Source organism: Cydia amplana, chromosome 19 (assembly GCF_948474715.1).
Source record: "Cydia amplana chromosome 19, ilCydAmpl1.1, whole genome shotgun sequence".
NCBI lineage: Eukaryota > Metazoa > Arthropoda > Insecta > Lepidoptera > Tortricidae > Cydia > Cydia amplana.
The window spans coordinates 4,282,257-4,299,581 of NC_086087.1; the positions used below are offsets into that span (position 1 = coordinate 4,282,257).

Genomic DNA, 17,325 nt, shown 5'->3' on the forward strand with positions numbered 1-17,325 from the left:
AGGAGCTACCGCGAAAACCAAATTTGGCAAATTGGGGGAACTTTCTCTTTTACTCCAATGAAGGCGTAATTAGAGTGACAGAGAAAAATGCTGATTTGCTCCATTGGCTCCATCTACAAATACAAGATGATCTAAGCGCGAGCTAATTAGTATCAAAACAAAACACACTCGTAATTCTGCGTATAATCTCGCGTCGACGGGACGTCTGTGTGACGGTCACTCCGAAGTCTCCGAACAGTCAACTTCTCTACTAGTGTGTGATATAAAATCATGAGTGAAACGTCGAAAAAAGTACCAGTGAACAGTCAGAATAACGAGAATTATCACTTGGGGCATCTTTTTAGAGACAGCATGCTTAAAGATCCGGATGCTGTCTGTCAGGTTAGTGAAAGAAAGCTCCGATAGAGTCCCGCGACCGCCAACTATAGGAAAAATTAGTAATAAAATAAAAATAATAGGCTAAAATAATAGCGACGGGTTAGTTTTTTTAGCATTTAGAATAAGATTACGCGATATTGACGTGTCTTGACGATTGAAAAACGATTTTAAAAAATCAGTAATTACTTATGTAAGCAAAAAAACCGGCCAATTGCGAATACATTACACAATTTTTAACAATGTATTTTTTATGTGAAACGTGAGGGAAATGTCTATTAAAAACCCGTAGGGGTCGGATCAAAAACTAAGTAATTAAGTCCGACTCACGCTTGACTGCACATGAAGGTTTTCCTGTCATCTATAGATAAAGAACTTATTTTATATATTTTTTTTTAAATTTTAGAGCCAGTAGTTTCGGAGATAAAGGGAGGGGGGGGGGGGGGGTTTGGTCATTTTTGCCTACTTTCTTGAATAACTGCTAAATAGTCAATAGTCAATAGTCAAAATATACTTTATTCATGTAGGCCTAGCAACAAGCACTTATGAATCGTAACATACTTATAAATTATCTTAAGCTAATTATCAGAGCAATTTATTGATGTTATTATTCCATAAGAATATTGGATTATTATACAAATCAAATTAAACACAAATTAAATTAAATTTTTAAGAATTTCACAAAAGGATCGTCAAACATGAAAAAAAAATTGTATAAAAAATACTAGTCTAGAATGTTTCTAGAATAAAATCTAAATGTCAAATAAATAAATAAAAAACACAAAAGAAGTATGTACATCGGAATATCAATTTCCTCATCATTAATCAAATATACCTAAAAAAATAATCATTTCGAATAACAATTAATCCCACGTTGTTTTATCATTCATGTAGTCTTGTGTGGTATAATACGCTTTAGAAATAAGTTTACGCTTTACATAATTCTTAAATTTATTAATAGATAATTCAGTAATATGGTTTGGAAGTTTGTTATAAAATCTCACACAATTACCCATGAATTATTTTTTAATTTTATGGAGCCGAGTGAAGGGCACTGCGAGCTTATGTTTATTTCTAGTATTAATATTATGAATTTCACAATTTTTTCTAAAATTTACAATGTTTTTATGTACATACAGAATATTCTCATAAATGTATTGACAGTGCACTGTCATTATGTCAATTTCCTTAAATTTATCTCTAAGTGAATCTCTATGGTTCATTTTGTATATTGCCCGAATAGCCCTCTTCTGCAGAACAAAAATGGTATTTATCTCTGAAGCACCACCCCACAGTAAAATACCATATGCCATAATGCTATGGAAGTAACTAAAATATACTAATCGAGCTGTTTTCACATCAGTTCACTGACGGATTTTGCTCACTGCAAAAGCTGCAGAACTCAGTCTATTCGAAAGAGTAGCAATATGGGGACCCCACTGGAGTTTAGAATCTAAAGTTATACCAAGAAAAACTGTACTATCAACTAATTCCAATTCCTCATCCTTCACAATGACACTTGTTTGCACATGCCTAACGTTACTACTAGTGACAAACTTTAACAATAAATTATTAACATTGAACCAATTTACTACTTTTGAAATAGCATCGTTTACATCACTGTAAGCTTGTTGCTGTCGTTTGACTTTGAAAATAAGTGAGGTGTCATCTGCAAACAATACTATATCATGGTGGGTCTTTACAAGGAATGGCAAGTAATTTATGTAGATAAGGAACAGGAAAGGCCCCAATATTGACCCCTGCGGTACACCCATAGAGACCAATGAACCCGGTGATCGCTGTCCATTCACATCGACCCTTTGTATTCTACCATTTAAGTAGGACTTAAGTAAATTCAGTGCCGATCCTCTAACTCCATAATAATGAAGTTTCCTGATTAATGTTTCATGACAAACGCAGTCGAAGGCCTTAGACAAATCACAGAAGATACCTAAAACATCTCGTGACTCCTCCCAGGCATCGAAAATATGCTTAATTAGCTCAACACCAGCATCGGTTGTTGAGCGACCCCGTGTAAAACCAAACTGCTTATTATGCATTAAATTATTAACGTTAAACTATTTATCTTAAAAATATAATAAAAATATTTGAGATTCTTACAATGAGCTCTTTTATTTGATATGTAAATGTAACATGATATAGTTTAAAAAACTTTGCTCGTTGCAAATAACTTACATATGTGTGCCTTTCAACTTAATTGATCCAGTATAAGTTTCGGAGAAAATAGGCTGTGACAGACGGACAGACGGACGCACGAGTGATCCTATAAGGGTTCCGTTTTCTTTCCTTTTGAGGTACGGAACTCTAAAAATGTAAATAATCGTACCTAATACGCAAGTAACTGGCCACTTTTAGTAACTGACCGCCCTAAACTAAAAATGAATTCTATTCACCTATAAACAGACTTCATTTTAGTATAAGGTTTCAATAACTGGCCAGCTTTCAATAACTGGCCACCTTATACTAAAATGAATTCTCTTTATAGGTGAATGGAATTCTTTTTATGTTTGGGGTGGCCAGTTACTGGCGAATTACCCTATATGATTCATAATTGTTACATATTTGTCGTGACTTAGGTATTTTTCAAAAGTGTTTTCAATAAAAAGACACGTCAAGTCAAGGTTGTTTACCTTTTTCTAATGCTAAAAAACGTAACTATTAGTCCCGTCACTATTATTTTATAATTAACATTTTTATGTCATCCACTTCTTAAGTTTTATATCGAAATTATAGAAAATCCCAATGTACAGGTAGACGCAGCAACAGGCGAAGAAGAAACCAGACGGTCGGTATTCACTCGCGCCACGACCCTGGCCAGATGTCTGCGGACCCTGGGCCTGAGGCCGGGGGACGTGCTCGCGCTGGGCGGGGACAACCACCTGGACCTCCATATACCGTTCTACGCTGCCCTCATGAATGGCTATCCCATCACTGGCGTTTATACGTTATACGAATTTGGTAAGATTTATAGCGGATTTTTTTTCTTTATTAAGGGGCTTTTTCGAGTGAACGAATATAAAAAAAGCCTTAATTATAATTAACAGAGTTACTAGCGTTAAGTACTTCTGCGCTGCGACTCTTTTGAGAAACTTTTTTCGTCTGCTCGTTTGCTGACTATTAAATCCCACTAAACGGACTCTGCGTGTTGTATCTTATAAATGGCCGGGCTCGAAAGATACTGTTGGCAAGTCCAATAGATGAGGACGGAGGACGGACCAATGTTCAGCGGTGAGGTGGATTGTTTTAGTTTAGTGCGTTACGGTACTATAGTTGGTCATACCAAATTGTCAGTAAACAAGAACAAGAAAAACTATACTCATCCTTTTCTTTTGGGTGCTAGTACTAGTGTAAGACAAAGATAGTATGATTCTCTCTGTCTATGTTTGAAATGAGACAGTCCTTTGACAAACTATATGTGTCCGTACCCTATTGATCACCCAGTACCGCACCATGACCTCACCTAATTCACAGACAGACGGACAGTTACTTTTGCATTTATAATATTAGTAGGGATTGATAAATGTTAAATTAAAACCTAATTAATCTTAACAACGCTTTCCAGATGAAATTAAACAGTTGTTTAAGCAACTCGAGCCAAAGATTGTGTTTTGCCAGCAGTCTTCCTACCAGGACTACAGAAGAGCAGTGGAAGAGTTGGGCTTGGACACGAGGATAGTTACGTTTGATGGCAGCGGGAACACGATGGCAGAATTGATACGACAGCATCATGCCAGCGACCAATCTATAGATGATTTTCAGTAAGTGCCATTGTTTAAACTTTAAAGATAGACAGAAGCAAGTAAGTATAGGTAGGTCGCAAATATGGATAGGGTGACGTACAGGTACTTATCATCTCCATATAGGTAATTTGTAACCTAAAAACGCCAAATCTCGCAAAATTGTATTGAGAATGACATCTGTCACCGTAAACCCATAGAGTTTGAAATAGTACATTACGATACATGTGCGAATTTCCTAAGTGAAGCCACGAAGTCGGCGTCTTGACAAATAACAAAAAATAACACATTTCAGACTGTTCACCTTCTAAAAACCGGCCAAGTGCGAGTCGGACTCGCGCACGGAGGGTTCCGCACCATCAACAAAAAATAGAGCAAAACAAGCAAAAAACCAAGCAAAAAAACGGTCACCCATCCAAGTACTGACCCCGCCCGACGTTGCTTAACTTCGGTCAAAAATCACGTTTGTTGTATGGGAGCCCCACTTAAATCTTTATTTTATTCTGTTTTTAGTATTTGTTGTTATAGCGGCAACAGAAATTACATCATCTGTCAAAATTTCAACTATCTAGCTATCACGGTTCGTGAGATACAGCCTGGTGACAGACGGACGGACGGACGGACGGGCAGCGGAGTCTTAGTAATAGGGTCCCGTTTTTACCCTTTGGGTACGGAATCCTACCCTTTTTTACCCTTTGGGCATGTATCTCACGAACCGTGATAGCTAGACAGTTGAAATTTTCACAGATGATGTATTTCTGTTGCCGCTATAACAACAAATACTAATAAAAACAGAATAAAATAAAGACTTAAGTGGGGCTCCCATACAACAAACGTGATTTTTGACCGAAGTTAAGCAACGTCGGGCGGGGTCAGTACTTGGATGGGTGACCGTTTTTTTGCTTGTTTTGCTCTATTTTTTGTTGATAGTGCGGAACCCTCCGTGCGCGAGTCCGACTCGCACTTGGCCGGTTTTATTAACTGATTGTTTTGTACTAACGCGTAAAAATATGCAACTGAGTATGACTCGACACTTATCATTTGTGATGGCGTCATCACTATCATGATAAGAGAATTTGAAATAGAGGCGGATTGTAAATAGTTATTTGTACAACAAGAGATCAAAGTTTGATATTTCTTCGAGTGCTTATTTTGAGTCCCGTGCAAGCGAAAGATTCTATAATAGATTCACGAGCGTAGCGAGTGAATCTAATTTAGAATCTTGAGCGTAGTAAGGGACTCAAAAGCGCACGAGATGTAAATAACTTTGATCTCGTGTAGTACACAACATTTTTCACCTCAGCAGTGAGAACATATTAGAGAATCCGAAAAATGTATTCCTTCTTCATCACTTACCTCTATTCACTCATGTTTTCTTAAGATATACCAACAATTAAATTTTCACCTCAGCAGCTCGAACCCTTGGTACTTTGCTACTTAAAAACAGTGAGCAAAATCGCATTTTGCTCATTTTGTCTCACTCAGTGAGCAAAATGCGATTTTGCTCACTGTTTTTAAGTAGCAAAGTACCCTTGTTCGAGCTGCTGAGGTGAAAAATAAATTATGTAACCCCAGTGAATTCACTGCCATCTTTTGACAAAAGATTAAAACTGTTAGAACGCCATTTGACTTTGACCCTTATTCATTCACTGATAATGTGTTAATCTACTCTATTCTCTTTGCTATCACTAATAAACATACCGTGTTCGCTAGTAAACTATTAATTAACTGTTTGTTTTTGTACTAACGCGTAAATACATAACAAACAATATTCTCAGAAATTAATTATGTCTGTCTTGGTAGGTAAGTAGGGTAATTCGCCAGTAACTGGCCACTTTTAGTAACTGGCCGCCCTAAACTAAAAATGAATTCTATTCACCTCTAAACGGAATTCATTTTAGTATAAGGCGGCTAGTTATTGAAGGCTGGCCAGTTATTGAAACCTTAACTAAAATGAATTCTGTTTATAGGTGAATAGAATTCATTTGGTGGCCAATTACTAACAGTGGCCAGTTACTGCAGCAGTGACGAATTACCCTACCTGCCATACAAAAATCTGCATTCGGTTTATATTTCTTTGCATTGGCATTACTAAAATCCGCCACCTTTGTTGAGCTTTGGAAAAATAAAAAAAAAATTGGGCTTGACTCAGGCCCCAGGTCCATTTTCCGTCATTCTCATTACATCCTAATATATACCTACCTAATATCCTATTATTATTAGGTACTTAATAGGTAATGAACGAAGTTTTTGTAATCCCTATAATATAGTGTAGAATTGTAGATAGATCCCCCCCCCACATAGTACGACGTGTACTTATTATGTTACATATGTTAATTGATACGACTTTGCCTTCAGGGAGTATTTTGGCAACAAATGAACAAACCGGTTCCAAACTGCCGGAAAATTATACAGAGAATAAGGTCTCCTCTATTAAGGTCATACATTTTTCTATCTTCAGATAGGTACCAGGGGACCTAGCCAAGGTGACAATAGATGACCGATAGCGTTTCGTATCTCTGCAAACGATTGCCATCTTGGCTAGCCCCAAAAGCGCCACGCTCCTGGGCCTGTGTTTGGTTTGGGTCACAGACTTACATACGTATGTGTACCTTTCAACTTCGTCAATTGGTCCGTCAATGGGTCCAATAGTTTCGAGGCAAATAGGCTGTGACTGTGACAGACGCACGAGTGATCCTATAAGGGTTCCGTTTTTTTTCGTTTGAGTTACGGAGCCCTAAAATGACGTTTATGTAGGCGATGTCACACTTTGTCGCTGCAGGCTAAACTATACCGAACTCGTGTTATTTTTTAGGGTAGCTGACTTCGTCACGGATAAAGTGTTTGCATTTGCAGTCGCCACTAGTGGGTCCACTGGATACCCTAAATTAGCAGCCATTAAGCATCAACCCCTCGTCAAACTGATAAACATGTTCACAGCGGAGTACACTTCAAAGTAAGATTCCATTATATTCTTAATTGTTTTTCTCTGGGGGTGGGACGGTATGCACATTAAGAGCCTTCTATAAACTATAAACTCAAAACAAAGACGGCCGTTTTAACATTCGACGCATAGATTGACGAATCCAGCAACATAGAAACTATTAGTTTGATGTATTCAAAAGGTACTTTAATACAAGATACAGTACGTAGCGGCCCCCTTTTTTAAATATATTTCGTTAAATTTAAATAATCACGATTATTTAGCAGTGGCGCTAGTGTGCACGTTGATGGGCTCTTATCATTTCTTATGGTCATCCATATTGCCAATTTGAAAATTCTGGTTTCAAATAATCTTGCTAAATCAAAAATTCAAAATCTTAAGCGTAACAAGTGATTCTAAGAGAGACATTCTAATTTTTAGTTTCAGCAGTGAGAATATATTAGATGGGAAAAATAATTAAAAATATAGGTATTGATATAAATTAAGTACTTAAAAGCCAGATTTGTAAAGTCACAGGGCATCAGTCCACGTTCCCTTCACACTCTCAAAAATGTAGAAAGTGTCGTCTTTAAAAAGGGTATTTATTTATTACGAGTTTTTTTTATTGACAAATCAGATTGCAGTCAGAATTAAAGTTATGACGTTGATTTCAGAACTTTAAAGCCTGCTCTGAATTTGTCGGCCATGCAATGGGTGTCGGCCTACTACAATGCGATTTGCATGCCCGCACAGAACAAGATCAAGGTCCAGACTTCGGCGCCTGCGACTATAGCACATGTTATTGACATTATTAATAAATATAGGGTAAGTCATGACTGTCATGAGAAAGGAAGGTTAAAACTAGAGAGAGATGTATAGTTTGTAGCTTTCTAATAGACCCCGAAGGCTAATCCTATTGTCTATTGTTCAGTAAAACCGCACGTGCTACTTACCTGCAAAAAAGGGTCCTAATTATTCTATTTGGCACCTGAGCGCGGGCTAGTCCAACGCTCAAAAAACCAGTGTAGGTGCGCTCTCCGATAACGCGCCTTTGTTACGCATCTCGATGACACATTTTAGACTGATTCTGTAGCGTTCGACTCGCCGGCACTCAGTAACCGAAGTACCGATTTTTTATGCAGGCGGTTGTGGCACGTGGCACGAGCGGTTTTTCTTAACAATAGACAATAGGATTAGCCTTCGGGGTCTATTAGAAAGCTACAAACTATATATGGCGTTCATCTTCTGCAATGGATACCATATCCTCTAGCGGCCCAGAGACCTATCGTTCTATGCTAATTTGAATCTTTACTTTGACAATTCAAAATTCCATTTGTCTTGGCAAGTTGTGACATCTAGGCGGCTAGTGGATAAGTTTTCCACCAGAGACCTATAAAAAGGTCTCCCGTTCTATGCTAGAGTCTGGCTAATGAAAGTTGAGCCTGAGATAACGCGGGAATTTCAATAAAAACCGCACCTGGCAATAAAATTACTATGAAACTAGCTTGCTTGCTAGCTTGAAACTGACATGCAAAATGCGATTTTGCTCACTGAGTGAGTCAAAATGACATTCAGGTGACCTTTATAGTCAAATGTCATTTCAACATGCGGGGTCTAATACAAGTTCGAAATACTTGGGTTCTATTATCTCTGTCCCTTTCACACTGTTAGCAAAAAGAAACAGACAAAAAAAAGTTAAAATGACATTCAACGGTATATTCACTGTTTATAATAGACCCCCGAAAAACTTCAGACCGCATCGTTCCAAACCACGTACGAGTATGAATTCTTAATAATTAATTAATAAAAATAAAGTTTAAGATTTGATAAAAACTGATAAAATACTATATTTTAAGTATTTTATTGTACAATTAAAATAATGAACTCAAAAAATACTGAAATTTATTATTACGTTTTGTTTTTGTGTTCCATTGCGGTAATTTAACTTAATTGTTTGTATATCTTAAGAAAACATGAGTGTAGGTATTAAGTGATGAAGAAGGATTACATTTTTCAAGTTGCCTAATAGGTACTGCTCAGGTGAAAAATGTTGTGTACTACACGAGATCAAAGTTATTTACATCTCGTGCGCTTTTGAGTCCCTTACTACGCTCAAGATTCTAAATTAGATTCACGAGCGTAGCGAGTATTATAGAGTCTTTCGCTTGCACGGGACTCAAAATAAGCACTCGAAGAAATATCAAACTTTGATCTCTTGTTGTACAAATCTAATACCTTTAAACGAGCAATTCTTGTTTATTTATTTATTTATTTATTTATTTATTTATTTATATATATATATATATATATATATATATATATTTCGGCGATCTCGGAAACGGCTCTAACGATTTCGATGAAATTTGCTATACGGGGGTTTTCGGGGGCGAAAAATCGATCTAGCTAGGTCTTATCTCTGGGAAAACGCGCATTTTCGAGTTTTTATATGTTTTCCAAGCGAAGCTCGGTCACCCAGATATTCTATCTAATCTAATACCTTTAAACGAGCAATTCTTGTTTATATATATATATATATATATATTTCGGGGATCTCGGAAACGGCTCTAACGATTTCGATGAAATTTGCTATATGGGGGTTTTTGGGGGCGAAAAATCGATTTAGCAAGGTCTTATCTCTGGGAAAACGCACATTTTCGAGTTTTTATATGTTTTCCGAGCGAAGCTCGGTCACCCAGATATTAACTATTGTCTTAGCAAGTTGTGACATCTGGGTGGCTATAGAGGATAAGTTTTCCATGCAATGAGAGGAAAGGGCCGAAGATCGACGAATCTTAACTATGTACGGAACGGAAACCGTACAGAGAGAGAAGGCACTTCTTAGGCAAAACCTTCTCCTACAGTTTTAATCCAGAAACTGGATATCCATTTCATAGCAACGCACATAATACCTATATTTATGTTTTACTAGCGACCCGAAGCCGGGGCTTCGCACGGGTTAACACATTATACATATTTCAATTCAATTCAATTCAATCATTTATTTCAGACATAAGTACAAGTACAAGCCCATATCATTTGTTAGTAATACAATATAAATTAATCTTAATATGCTAATGTTAATCTTAATATGCTAACCTTCCTCTTGAATCACCCTATCTATTAAAAAAACCTCATCAAAATCCGTGCCGGCAACGCCTTTGCAACCCCTCTAGTGTTGCAAGTGTCCATGGGCGACGGTTATTGCTTACCATCAGGCGATTTGCTCTTTTGCCGCCTCAGAAAAAAAGAAACAAAATAAATTGTTCTGTCCCTCTTAGCCAAAAGTAGTGGATGTCTACGTTCGTAATTAGGGTTCCGTAGCCAAATGGCAAAAAACGGAACCCTTATAGATTCGTCATGTCTGTCTGTCTGTCCGTCTGTCCGTCTGTCCGTCTGTCCGTCTGTCCGTCTGTCCGTCCGTATGTCACAGCCACTTTTCTCCGAAACTATAAGAACTATACTGTTGAAACTTGGTAAGTAGATGTATTCTGTGAACCGCATTAAGATTTTCACACAAAAATAGAAAAAAAAACAATAAATTTTTGGGGTTCCCCATACTTCGAACTGAAACTCAAAATTTTTTTTTTCATCAAACCCATACGTGTGGGGTATCTATGGATAGGCCTTCAAAAATGATATTGAGGTTTCTAATATCATTTTTTTCTAAACTGAATAGTTTGCGCGAGAGACACTTCCAAAGTGGTAAAATGTGTGTCCCCCCCCCTGTAACTTCTAAAATAAGAGAATGATAAAACTAAAAAAAATATATGATGTACATTACCATGTAAACTTCCACCGAAAATTGGTTTGAACGAGATCTAGCAAGTAGTTTTTTTTTAATACGTCATAAATCGCCTAAATACGGAACCCTTCATGGGCGATTCCGACTCGCACTTGGCCGCTTTTTTTTTTCGTGTTTCCAGCCAATAGAGACGACGAGCCCGCCTTCTATGCTGCGCCGCATCTTGCGGGACGAGAAACACTGTGACCTGACCTGCTTTGACACCATCATCCTCACTGGGTCTTGTATTCAAAAAGACCTACTCCTCGATCTAAAGGTATTATTTAGTTTTTAACAAGCTTTTATTCGGTCGACCTGTATGTAACTATGTAATGGAATCTTGCAAGTTAAATTTGATCCACTTCCCGGTTTCCGATTGAGCTGAAATTTTGCATACACATGTAAGTCGGATGACAATGCAATATTATGGTACCATGGAGCTGATCTGATGATGGAGACAGGAGGTGGCCATAGGAACTCTGTGATGAAACAACGCAACCTAATTGTGTTAGGGGTTTATGTTGTACGATACACGTGCGAATAGGGAATTCGCAACTCGTGTCGATTTAAAACACTCCCTTCGCCACTCGTTTCGAATTATTCTTTTCCGCACTTGTATCGTAAATAACTATTACCTCTCTTGCTCAATACAATGCAAGTGCCATTCACTTTAAATAATGTATCAGTTTGCTAATTTGCGGAATAATAACGTGCTGGTCAGTAAGTACTAACCCGTTAAGGATGACTCACGCTAGAAAGGCCCGGGTCCGGGCGGAAGCTTCCAACGCCTCGTTTTCTATGACGGGTGATGCTTTCTATAGATAACTGAAGTGTCGGACGCCACGGCCCAGACCCGGACCGTTCTAGCGCGAGTCATCTTTTCACTTACGTATTTTTCGCATGCAGTTAAATAATGTTCCACCCTCTCATCTCGAAAATAAATATCCACCACCAAAAATACAAAACTCGTCATGCGGTTTAAATTTGCTGAACATTTTGATAATCTCTGCGTTCTGTTAGTCAACAGAACAGGGGTTGTTTCCGTAGCTAATCATAATCATCATCATTGGCCTTAAAGTCTATTACAGACTATTGAAACAGTGTCAGGTAGGGCGACAACGTTTTTCGTGGCTATGTAAGCCAATACGGGAGCTAATAGCACCTACTGATTTGCAGGCAGCACTTCGTCCGGATGCAGTAGTGGTTGAGGCATACGGGCAGACAGAGTGCCTGGGCCCCGTGTTGAGGCTGGCACCTGAGGGTCCGCTCGGGAACTGCGGCGTCGAAACACCCCGCATGAAACTCAAGGTAATACTGTTTACAGTACCTACTGATTTGCAGGCAGAATTTCGGCCACATGCAGTAGCGATATACGAGTAGACAGAGGCATACGGACACAGTGCCTGGGCCCCGTGGTACGGCCGTCAGCACACAAGGTAATACAGCACCTACTGATTTGCAGGCAGTAGAGGCATACGGGGAGACAGAGTGTCTGTGTAGGCATGATAAGAATTAAGAATAGGCTACATGACTAATTTTCATTTAAGGTATCAATCGATCGGGTTTGTTTTTAGGAACAATTGTCTATATGGGACCCATTGCATTAAAGTAACACAAAAGTCAGAAATTGTAGTCAAAGGGCGACAGTCGCACTTCACTCGCGAAACGCCCTATACAAAACGGCAAGGGGACGTGACGTCAAGGTCTCTGGGAGCCCATCTTGTAGTATGGACAAAACAACAAAATTGCGTTTTTGTATGTAAGGAATCGAATGGTACCCTTACTTGTATCGTTTTTGGAAGTTAAATAAAAACTTAAATTTTGAAAGTTTCAGGTCCTGTATTTTTATAATTTTTCAATATTTTATTTTAATATCCACATTAATGTGATAAATTGCTCGTTTGCTATCTATTTTACTAGATTTTGTTATAAAATTCAACATGTGTCATCATCCCTTTTCTGACTGAATTTTTAATCGACTTCATAATTCCAAAAGGAGGATGTACTCAATTCGATAGTTTATTTTTAGTAATATTTTTAATATTTTTCGAGAAAGATTTATTCTGCTTTATATCTTAACCGAGGTTTGAACCCATGACTTTTGACCATCACACAATATGAAAGGTTAGATCACCACAGTAATGCCATTCATGAATCGCTTTACCTTATCTTTATGTTTATTCCCAGCTAGTGGATCCGGTTACGGGGGATAAAATAACGGAACCCAACGTTCCCGGAGAGCTCTGGACCAAGGGACCCAGGTTCACTGTACGTAGAAACATTTATGAGATCATTTACTTTCATTATTTTTGCCTTGTATTCTTGTACAGTCACCTGCAATAATATGTTATTCTTCGAAGGCCGCTAAAATATGCGGCACGCTCTACAAATAGGATCGTGTCAGATACTTTTGCGGCCTTCGCTGTGTAACATATTATTGCAGGTGACTGTACCTTAAAGATTAATTGACTGTATAAAATAAGTATACACAGTTTAAGAAAGAATCGTGCTTCAAATTTGACAGCTATGTAAATACTAGAGTCTTGTCATATTGTCAAAAGTTGAAGATTAGCAATTTAGTTACCTACCCAACCTACCACAAAACATAGGAATGGCGCCGTCAGCGCCATCTACTGCGGCTATCAGACTCGTCAGATATCCTATCAGAGTCGTTTTGGCCGAAACCCGCTAGGAGGCGATGTTATACAATTTGTTGTGATTTTACAGGAGTATTACAATAACCCGGTAGAGACGGCAAATGCCATAACGCCGGACGGCTGGTACAAGACGGGCGACCTGCTGCGGAGAGACGAGAACGGGTTCTTCTTCTTCGTGGAGAGGCTGAAGATGCTCATCAAGTTCCGCTCTTACTATGTAAGGTTACACAGGAACCCGCTGCCAAGTTCCGCTCTTACCATGTAAGGTTACACAGGAACCCGCTGCCAAGTTCCGCTCTTACTATGTAAGGTTACACAGGAACCGGCTGCCAAGTTCCGCTCTTACCATGTAAGGTTACACAGGAACCGGCGCCAAAAAGATGGACTTAGGGGAAGTCCCTTGGGTCAGGGTTGCCAGATCGAAAGGCGCTATTATCGGGAAAAAATATATTTTTTTCCGGATTTCGAGACTTAAGTCGGAAAAAAAACATTCAAATTAAAGTAATTGTATTGAAAACAACTATATTTTACATTATTAGCACTACGACAGTTGCTCTGCCCAATGCCCATAGACGTTTTTAGGGTTCCGTAGCCAAATGGCAAAAAACGGAACCCTTATAGATTCGTCATGTCTGTCTGTCTGTCTGTCTGTCCGTCTGTCTGTCCGTCTGTCTGTCCGTCCGTATGTCACAGCCACTTTTCTCCGAAACTATAAGAACTATACTGTTGAAACTTGGTAAGTAGATGTATTCTGTGAACCGCATTAAGATTTTCACACAAAAATAGAAAAAAAAACAATAAATTTTTGGGGTTCCCCATACTTCGAACTGAAACTCAAAATTTTTTTTTTCATCAAACCCATACGTGTGGGGTATCTATGGATAGGTCTTCAAAAATGATATTGAGGTTTCTAATATCATTTTTTTCTAAACTGAATAGTTTGCGCGAGAGACACTTCCAAAGTGGTAAAATGTGTGTCCCCCCCCCCCCTAACTTCTAAAATAAGAGAATGATAAAACTAAAAAAAATATATGATGTACCTACATTACCATGTAAACTTCCACCGAAAATTGGTTTGAACGAGATCTAGCAAGTAGTTTTTTTTTAATACGTCATAAATCGCCTAAATACGGAACCCTTCATTGGCGAGTCCGACTCGCACTTGGCCGCTTTTTATAACGCTGACGCGCTCAACACGGGTCGCTCGCTTGCTCGACGACATTCCGGGACTGAAATTATTGTTTTATAACGTGCAGATGTTTTTCGGGACAGTTTCCACTTTGCCGGGAACACATGCTAAAAATCGGGAGAATCCCGCCAAATCCCGACCATCTGGCAACCCATGATGGGTCCCAAGGATTGTCCCGTTTGATGGCTAACTGACTGTGACATTGGACCATCGGAAGCTTGGGTCGTCACGGTGTAGTATGGCCTTATGATATTTACTGAGTTGGGCCCCGCTGCTGGGCTGAGCAATTTCTGGACATATTGGTTGGTCAAAACATAACACCGGAACTTTACGATCAGGCGCCGACATACATATAACAGTCAGGTATTAGTTTTTGTTGCTAAAACTACGAGTAGAGCGAGTTGAAGTTTTGTACAGTCACCATCAGATATATCGGAGCGGCCAAGGCGCTCAAAAATATCTGAACACGCCTCTATTGTCAGGGCGTTAGAGTGCGTGTTCAGATATTGTGAACACCTTGGCCGCTCCGACATATCTGATGGCGACTGTACAAGTACATAGGTATTACCTATGTGAAATTTGTACTTGCTCTATTTCTTTATATTACAATTCCTAAAACATTTCAAAGGTTAACAATTAAGGGTTTAACAAATTGTGCAAATATGTCTAATAATTTGAGCCTCATTTTTCACTAAGGTCATCCCCATGGAATTAGAAGAGGTGATACTGAAACATGACGGCGTCCTGGAGGCGTGTGTGACCAGCATAGAACACCCCGAGGACAAGGAGTGGCCGGTAGCGGTGGTCGTGAGGAAACCCGGGGCCACAGTCACTGCTCAGGAGCTTCAGGATTTGGTAGCAAGTGAGTATACCCACGGATTCAGAGGATGCGAATAGAAACTTAAACAATGTATGGAAATAGTCACGTGATTTTCCTTGGCATCTGTCGCCCCGAGATATGTGAAACTTTTTCCGCTCCATGAAAATAGAATAGAATAAGATTTATTCACGACGCTTACGACGCTTATACAACAACATTTTACAAAAACATGTCACAAAAACGGTTTATAACGTTACTGAAAAGGTTTCCACTCAGCTTGGTGTCAAGGTATCTTATGAATACCTTGACGCTGGTCTTCCGTGGAAGCCCTTCAAAAAAAAACGAAAGTTCGTCTTATTTAACTAAACCTATACGAGAAAATTGGCGGTGCCAACGATGAATCCGTTGTGTTTAGAGTTTGTACACAACTTCATATGAACGAATCAGTTACTTAGTGCACATTTCATATGTCAGATGGATGATGATAATGGTGATGAATGTGAAAATGTGCAGATGTTTTGAAGGATGGTATAGAAGAGATGTATTTATACTATTTTTCTACTCCAGCACTTAAATGTGTCAATTAAATGACTGACAGTGATATCTAAAGCAATGTCATTTGAATGCTTTGTCTATAGGCTCATAAGATGACTGCTAGCAGTCATCTTATGAGTAAGATGACTGCTAAGATGACTGCTAGCAGTCATCTTATGAGTATAATACAACTGCTTTATTTTTTTTAAAGATACAAGTTCCGATCATCTTGATTGAAAGAGGTATGTTTTCATTTACAATAATAACTCTTTTTTTTTTTAAATAATAACTCAATTTTTTTTAAATAATAACTCTTTTTTTTAAATAATAACTCTTTTTTTTTAATAATATCTCTTTTTTTTTTAATAATAACTCTTTTTTTTTAATAATAACTCTTTTTTTGTAATAATAACTTTTTTTTTTTTTTTTTTTTTTTTTTTTTTTTTTTTTTGCTGCAGCTGTCATAGAAAAAGTAATGTATGCAACAGCTCATAATTGGTTCTTAAAATTCTCGGGTCTTTTTTTACAAAACTCGACTACGTCTCGTTTTGTAACTTCGACCCTTGAATTTTAAGAACCCTTATTATATCACTGTTGCATAAACTACTATTATGTGCCGTTGAACTTTTATAAACTGTTGATTACGGTGCTGAGGTTTATGTACTATCTCGGTTTTGCAAGTGCACGCATCGAGCCCATGCACGTCAGAATTAACAGAGTACATGATTTGTCCGGGTGTCGCCGTCGACGGATACGTCTGGGAGGACATCATCATCATCATCATCATCATGATCATCATCATCATCATCATCATCATCATCATCATCATCATCATCATCATTATCATCATCATCAACATCATCATCACTTTCTCTGTAACAGGTAAACTGTCGGAGCACAAGCAGCTGCGCGGCGGCGTGGTGTTCGCGGACGAGCTGCCGATGACCTCCAACGGGAAGGTCGCCAAGGCCAAAGTGAAACAGCTGGTCTGGGAGACCCAACAGTTAGGAGTTTAAAATCTAATCAAATATATAAAAATAAATAACATTTATTGCAAAAACTGAAATAAAAATACAAACTAAAAATGTAAAAATAACTACTTACTAAAACCCGTCCCGGGCTGTCCCTGACGCAAAGGTGCCCATCACGCTCGCTGCGTAAACAAGTAACAAGTAATAACTTTAATCATTTATCTTATGTACCTAAATCAAACTGTGACGTGTAATATGTAGGTAATAATAATATTATAAATAAATGAGTATAAGTACTTTCCAGCGTATGACTCCCC

At 38.4% G+C, this 17,325-nt stretch overlaps 1 protein-coding gene across 1 annotated transcript; it reads left to right on the forward strand.

The window, feature by feature from the left end:
* The first annotated feature begins 249 nt into the window (after nucleotides 1-249).
* Nucleotides 250-17,053, forward strand: LOC134657121 (luciferin 4-monooxygenase-like). Its single transcript, XM_063512674.1, has 11 exons — nucleotides 250-381; nucleotides 3,147-3,354; nucleotides 3,959-4,154; nucleotides 6,949-7,089; nucleotides 7,731-7,929; nucleotides 10,980-11,114; nucleotides 12,014-12,145; nucleotides 13,025-13,105; nucleotides 13,565-13,711; nucleotides 15,380-15,545; nucleotides 16,920-17,053. Exons 1-11 carry the CDS (start codon nucleotides 271-273, stop codon nucleotides 17,051-17,053), a joined length of 1,650 nt encoding a protein of 549 aa, XP_063368744.1. The 5' UTR covers nucleotides 250-270.
* The last annotated feature ends 272 nt before the right edge of the window (nucleotides 17,054-17,325 follow it).